This window comes from Chaetura pelagica, unplaced genomic scaffold, assembly GCF_000747805.2.
Source record: "Chaetura pelagica isolate M959 unplaced genomic scaffold, ChaPel_1.0 scaffold314, whole genome shotgun sequence".
NCBI classification, from domain to species: domain Eukaryota; kingdom Metazoa; phylum Chordata; class Aves; order Apodiformes; family Apodidae; genus Chaetura; species Chaetura pelagica.
In genome coordinates this window covers 3,167,348-3,174,967 of record NW_009953218.1, presented here as the reverse complement: position 1 = coordinate 3,174,967, position 7,620 = coordinate 3,167,348, and the positions used below count along the sequence as shown (strand labels likewise).

The window sequence follows — 7,620 nt, the reverse complement described above, 5'->3', positions numbered from 1 at the left end:
CTTGCAAATCTGCAATCCTTCTGCAATTCTTTACAAGCACTCTGTGTATCATTACACATATGAATTTTTGACCTTTGTTGGAGATTAAAATAATCTGATACTTGCAAAGAAATGGAAGTAGTAAGCCTTCTGTGCTGGGTACTTGAGTAGCAGAGCATACTTCATGAAAAGTACCAGACTTTGAAAAGCGTAAGTAATAAGGAAAGCTTCAAAGCAGTTCTGTGTAACTGGGCTTCAGAGTGTCTGTCTCACTCTTCCTTGGCTTCTACAGCTAATGCTCTTGAGAATACAAGAATTTCACTTAAGTGTCCTTTAATTTACATTTCTAGCTTCTTGTTCAAAAATTACTTTGCATATAAGGATTGGTGTGAATACTGCGAAGTGATATGGCAGGTTCCTCAAAATACTACCCACAATTAGGAGTATGACAATAGGAATAGCAGAAAAAAAAATCAAACTTTCCTCTTCCAGCTACTGTATGTGTCTGTTTTATCCTCTGGAGACATAGTGGGTGGGATGTGTGGTGTGGTTCCTTCTCATACGTGGGCATTGCACTGGAAAATCTCATTCAGAAACCATTATTCCTGCAGGTGTTTTAGTGATGGCCAAATATGTGTTAGCAGCTTTGGAGATGAGTTGTCCCCCAGGATTTTCTTTTGGCTTCTATACAAATACAAAGTACTTCTCATAGCTAAGGCCATTATCTATCACGAAGTTGGAGTTTTCAGAAGCCGGGCTAATTATCGATTTATTCACAGATAAAAAAGCTGACATTTCCAGCATGGATGCTACAATGCAGAGCATGGCAAAAGAAATGTAGCCAGGCTGTTTGCCAAGTCCCGTAGCTCTATTCTGTAGCTGTTTTCCAAAGCCTGTGGTACAAATGCCTTGAACTCTCGCACAGTTGCCACAATTTTCATCTGATTGAACTGCTATGGACAATTAACAAAGGAATATATTTGAATGAGACTCCAAATAAATACTCTTATTTTGACATATTTGCTTTCTTTAATAACTACTGCTAAGCATTTCCTTTTTTTCTGTGTCAGAGTGGAAGCACAGACACAGTCCAGAAAAGCTAAACAAAGCTGTTTCAGCAGCCCACTTTGTGGAATATTATGCAGTTGGGTGTCTGTTTCAAAGAGGAGCCACAATTATTTCTTGTGTAAATATTTAGATAGTTGCATGTGCTGAGAAACAAAGACCATTCTAGATGTAAAATTGGGCAGGATGCCCCTCTAGAATATCACATTCCACATGGTTAAGGTTTTGTATATATCATAGCAGTTGTAAAACAGTACACAGTTTGCTGCATTAAAAAGGCTTATAACATTAATCTGAGCTTCACCCTTTCTGTTGGCACCTAATTTCCTGATGCTTCATGGGAAAATCTGTCAAATTACTTCTGGGTTTCCTTTTAGAAGTCTTCTGTCCAGATGTCATCTGTTTACCTCTGCATCCCTGAATTGTTATTTTTAGTGCACTATGATTCTGTCCAAATGGTGTCTTTGTGAGCAATATTGCATTCTGCATCAAGGATGAACAATGGGTACAAATATCAAGACGCAAATGTATGTTGCAGTTTTTGTGTGCCTTTTTTATAATTACTTCTTTTTAATTACAGAGCAAAGAGATTGCATTTCAGCTTCATGAAGACCTAATGAAAGTTCTTAACGAGCTTTACACAGTAAGTATAGCTACTTACTTGGCTTATTTTGTACAAATTCCATGTCAGAGTTATTCTATAATCTTTAAGTGTCCTTTTATCTAGCAAGTTACCCCCAGTGGGAGATGTTTAGTTTGGGGTTTTTTTTACACAAGTCTAAACTATCTCTTTTGGAAAGACTCCTTACTTATTTACAATCCATATGCTAATACATTCAGGATTACTCTTTACTTGCAATCCTTTTTCCCCCCAGACTATGCTAAGCTGGTTTATTATAAGTTTTTATGATTATTAATAGGGTGTTTCTACTCAGAGCTTACCAGAGCAAAGCTTCCTCCTTTTCTGCTTTGATTATGTCCGTGCTGCTGTCTGCTTGGTTTGACTCATGGCCTACACTTAGTAAAAATCAGTAAATATTATCTGTGTGCTCCCCCACCTCATTTGGAATAAGTAAATAATTAAAATAAAAATAAAAATAAAGGGGTGTGTAGGCTTTCCATACCATTCAGAAAGGTCAAGAAAAAGAACAACACTGTAAGTATCTGCTGCTGCTAACCCGTTGGAAAATCTGAGAGAAGTTAGGTTTGAACTGCTTTTCCTCTTTGAAACTCATCTATATAACCTGGTGCCAGAGAATGAAGTCTTGTCTTCTTAAAAAACATTTCCCCAAATATTTCTGAGGGGATATGTTCTGAGAAACAGCAAAACAAGAATTCATCTTTGTTTTAAATACGGCTATAAAACAAAGAGGAACTGGTGACATCCACCTCTTAGACAAGTCTGTTGATCCCGGATGGTTGAGGAAGTTGTACATCTAAATTCTCCCTTCTGTCTGGAAGAACAGAAACATCTGCACTCCAGTACCCTGCATCACACACTAGATCTCTCCTTTCCCTGTCCTCAAGATTTGGGGCCCCAGGAAAAAAAGACAATATTATCTGTATCAAGAAGCATTTTGGAATTTTAGGAACTTTAGGAAGATATCAGAGGCAGGGAGAGATAGGTCAAATATTACTTTTGTGCATTTTTTTGGTGTTTTTCTGCATACTTTAGTGTTTTTCTTTTGACCTAAGGAAAATTAGGTACCACCAGTGGACAGGTTAAGGAACATTTGAACTCAAGAACAACTTAAGTGGCCAAAAGAAGATTCAGAGAAATCCAGACCTGTCTTACTGTCCTGGGTTCTTTTGGATTATAGTTATGGACACAAATTCCTTAAAACCTACCTAAACCTTTTTCTTCTTTTATTTTTTAGAGAGGTTTTTTTGGGGACTTCTTTTTTTTTCTGAGTTCACCACTGATTTCGTAGGGTGCAATCCTGCACAACTTTGTTGGCTCAGGACTGTAGTCAGTGAAGTATGTTGGGATCAGCTTCTCATAGTCACAGACAATTCTCACAACTGCAGGGGGGTCAGTGACTGTAGGAGACATTGCACAAGGGGGGTTTCAGTGGTGAGTAAGCCCTGAAGATACAGTCTTGTTTCAATTAAACAGTTGCACAACTCCAGTGCCTGGTGAGGTGCGGGATTAGTGCCCGTTCTCCCAGGGTAGGAAAACAGTGAAGCACATACTGAAATGCTTGGCTGAATTGCCAGTGAAAATCTGCAGGGCTAGATTTTGGTATTTTCACTCTTTTGTTTCACACTAGTGTTACATCTTCCCAATGATGGCTACCGATTTATTCAGATATTAACATCCATGTTATTTATGGCTTCCAGTGAATGCTAATTCTCAGAATTTAACATTTTTGTAAAATAGGAAGTTTTTTGAAGGTAGTAGAATACAGAGCATGTGCATAATTTGAATTACGTTAGTGCTACAGGATGGCTTCTTGGGATGGAATCTATTTTTCAGGCATCTGCAGTGAAGGTACAAATACCTTAGCTTGCCATCTGAGTTCCAGTTATAGTCACTGGAAATCTAATATGGGAAGATCTGTTTCAGATTAAATTATCTACACTGTTAAGTCCATTGTCCAGCTTTTCATTGTTTGCAAAGGAATTGCATCTTTAGCTAGATACAGCCCATGCTTAGTAAAGTGACCATGTGGTGCAGAATAACATCAGTTCCACTCATTGCATCTTTAGCATATCTGTGTAGTATATGTGCTTGTGTACATACAGATAGACAGATATCTGTACATATGGAAACTTTATGCATAGGGTTTTAATTCTGTGTGACATTTACTATTTACAGAATAAGATCACAGTGGCCTTACCAAAAAAATATTTATAATTTTAAAATCTGGGAGGTGTGTTTTTCAGCCACTTAAAAAAATAAGTCATCTTCCTCTTTGCCCTGTGATTTATGGAAAGAAAAAAAATTCAGTATTACTACTGTAAGGTAAATCTCTGTGTCCAAAATAAAGCAAATTAATTTCAAGTCAGTGAATAATATAATACTAATATTGAAATCTGTTCCTATTACTCAGTTCTGGGGTTCTTTTAAGGAATGGTATGTTCATGAAGTATAGCTATTAAAATGTGAAGCCTTATTGGGGTTTAACTATCTCTAAAGCCTTCGAGTGAGGGGAAAGTATCAGAGCTTTTAATGAACAGAGGGGGTGTATGAAGAAAGGCTTAATAATCTGTTTACTTCCTATCATCGCTCATTATCTTACAAGAAAAGTTTGTAAATTAAGATCACCCTTCAGAAATAAAAAACAGTTGTACATGAAAGTGTGTTGAAGAGAATGAGATAAGAGAAATAAAACCAGTGAAATAAAACAGTAAGAACTGTTTATGCTGAGGCATAGGTGTACAGTTGATGTAATAAAATTGCATGTTTTGTTTTTTACTTCTTGAACTTCTCGGGTGAGGAGTGGGTTCCTTAGGCAGATGAGTTCAGGCACACACGGTAGCAGCTGCACAGTAGCTCTTTCAAGCAAACCTGACAAGGTTTAAAAAATTACTCACCTGGATTTCCGTAATGCTGTGGGGTGAAGGGCTAGATTAAATGCTTGTTTCAAAAAAAATGGTAAGAGGCTCTACCCACCCATCTCTAACATGCAGGCCAGACCTGAGGGTTCACTACACCTGCTTTCAGACTTCTTGAGCACCAGGCGTCTTGAAGCAGTTTATCTAGAATGATCCAGAATAAATTGAATGTTTAAAGGTATTGCTACTGATTAGGCCTAAATTTTTTTAATGGATTAGTTCTACACAGCCTAAATATCAGAATAACAACTGACTTTTCTTCAGGTAATGACAAAAATGTCCTAGTATTCTGTACCATAGAAGATGAGAGAAAAAAAAAAGATGACTTTGTGACCCATCTCTGAAAATCTGGCCTTGCACTTCTGCCTCAGGAAATCCTTTCTAACCTGTTTATAGGGCCCGATCTAAAATGGGCTGTAGTTTGGTAGTTGTGTCCATTGGGTTTGCTGGTTTTTTTATCCAACAAGTCAGTAAGCAGCGCTGTGGATTTCGCAAAGAACCAACTTTTCTAGGACAAGAAAATAAGAAATTACCAAGGAATTGAGACTACATATTTTCATTCCTCAGTATTTTATGCACTGATTCTTAAATTAAAACTCAAAACATCATGCTACAAACAGTTGAATAGCTGAGCCTCAGTCCGTGTCTTTGCAAGTTCAGTAAATTGTGTGGCGAGTACTTTTAATTATTGATGGCTTCTCCTTGGCTGTACCAGCCAGTCAGTTTTTTCAGGTCTGCAATTTCAGTAAATTGTGTGGCGGTTTTTTTTATTTATTGATGGCTTCTCTTTGGCTGCCCCAGCCAGTCAGTTTTTTCAGGTCTGCAGCATCCCAGCTGCTGCATTCCTCACTTACTCCTCTCTCCCTGTTGTGCTTTCAGCCAGTGTAGACTAGTAATTAGACCCATGTTTTATGTAAGAGTATAAGCTGTTGAAATTGGAGCGAGGTCTGGCTGGAGCTGGGGAAGGAGGAGCCCCGTTAGTTGTGTGGGGCCACAGAGCAGAGGTTAGTTCTTGACAATTACAGGCAACTTGATCAAACTGAACACAGCAGGAGGTTTAGGTTGGTGTTTTGTTGTGAACTGAGAGATTTAAAAACCTTCTCACATATTGATTTAAAGAGGCAAAGGATTACTTATTTTACAGCAGCTCATCTTTCTAACAGAGGGAGCTCCCTGGTCAAACTCTTCTTCCATTTATCTGGAAAACTAAGATATCTTGTATTATCAGATCAAATACTGGAATATGACAGAAATGTCTGAGTGATTGGGTAGGAATGGTAGGAAGCAGAAGATAGGCAGAGTCTTTTCTTGCGACGAAGGGAGGTCTCAACTGGATTTATTTAGGCATCAGGCCATATTCATAAATGACCTTTAAAGGAGTCAGGGGGGGATCAATCAGAGGACAAGTTTGCTAAAAATACAGAGCTATTCTGGTAGTAAGGATGAGGGTGAATGGTGGAGAAAAGTGATACACATCAAAAAGTGTATCTTCATGTCTCCCACTTGGCTTTCTTCATTACTCCTGCTGGCACCACATGTTTTACAAGCAATACAAATGTAAGGCTTTCAGAAAAGGAAAAAAGCGACAGTCCAAAGCAAACAATTTAAGTAAGACAGGGCTGCTGTGCTGCCTGCATTTTCCATTGCTTTATCTTATTCTTTACAAATCTTGACTGTTTAATTTCTCAAGGTAACTGCTGCCAGATTTTTCTTTGCTGAAATAACACAGAATCTGGATTCTCTATGGAAAAGTTAACTTGAATTTATTGTAGTACCCCAGAGATCTGAGAAGGTGAAATCAGTAATTCTGTATTGGTAGTTATGTATTAGTGACAATTCCAGGAACCACATCAGAGGTTGGTTTAGAAGTGAACAGAATGCTGAAAATAGCTAATACTGAGCCTACTTAACTGCTGGAGGCCACAGATGTAGTAAAATTGCCATAAGATTTTACTTATTTCTTGGGGAAAGTACTAGCTAACCTGATTTAATGAATCCCTTGCAACTCCACCCTCTAATAAAAACTCACAACTTAGCAGAGACAGTTCTGAAACACTTCAAACATGGTAATTGCAACAGGGATGAACTACTGTTCCATTAAATGCCCATTTCACTATGGAAAAGCTCTCAGTTGTGCAGTTTTATTATAAAAATAAAGCACATGCTAACACATGGTAATTCCAATCTAGTTTATCTTTGTAGTCTTAGTATGTTGCGTTAAGAATCTTTCTAGAAAAAATGATGTGTGTAGAAGAGGAAAGCCAGCACCTTGCTACAGGAATGTTCCTCACTTGCAGCCCACAGGAAACTTGCACTAATTAGTCTTGTTGATGGATTTGCCCAGATAACAATTGTGTGTTTAAATAAAATCTACAGTTTTACTCTAATGTGGCCCTCCCTGTGATAAGTGCTATCTTCTGCCCTAAGCCTACTTGCTGAGCTCTTAAGAATGATGCTGAAAATTTAGCACAGCAAACGAGACATATAAATGAGTGAACAGTCTGTCCCCTACAAGTGGGAGAGTACATAGTTTGTGTAGCATCATCTTTCTCATCTGCTTGTAGTTTGACTTAGTTATCTGACATAAACCTGTGTTTTACATCACTGGATCTGCAGATTAAACCTGCTAAATTAATAGGAGATAAACTCATGTTTTAATTTTAGAAAGGGGCTAATATGCATTTAACAATGCTTGTTCTACAAGCAGAGAAGTACAGAGTATGTCATGATGATAGTTCAGCATCTGCAAAATTGCAGCCTTGCTCTCTCTTTTCAGTGCATACTTGATGGCTGATCGATAAGCACTTTGGGGACTAATTAAAGTCAGTCCAGTGATGGATACTCTCACAGGATAGTCTATTGTTCAACAGTTTGGTGGACATTTAAAAATCAGTATTGCTTATTTCATCAGATTCATATAGTGAGCCTAGTTACAAGAATTAGGCATGTCTGTTACTGTCTTTTACAGTATCAAACAGTCTTTTAAAAACTCTAGGGAGTATGATGTTAAGGGAAAGA

At 37.9% G+C, this 7,620-nt stretch overlaps 1 protein-coding gene across 1 annotated transcript in view; it reads left to right on the top strand.

Annotated features, from left to right (window-relative positions):
- SRGAP1 (SLIT-ROBO Rho GTPase activating protein 1) overlaps nt 1-7,620 on the top strand; it is a 72,030-nt gene that overhangs the window by 9,920 nt on the left and 54,490 nt on the right. Inside the window, exon 3 of the mRNA XM_009997749.1 lies at nt 1,625-1,687. Within this exon, the coding sequence (XP_009996051.1) occupies nt 1,625-1,687 (63 nt within the window). The remainder of the gene's footprint in view (nt 1-1,624; nt 1,688-7,620) is intronic.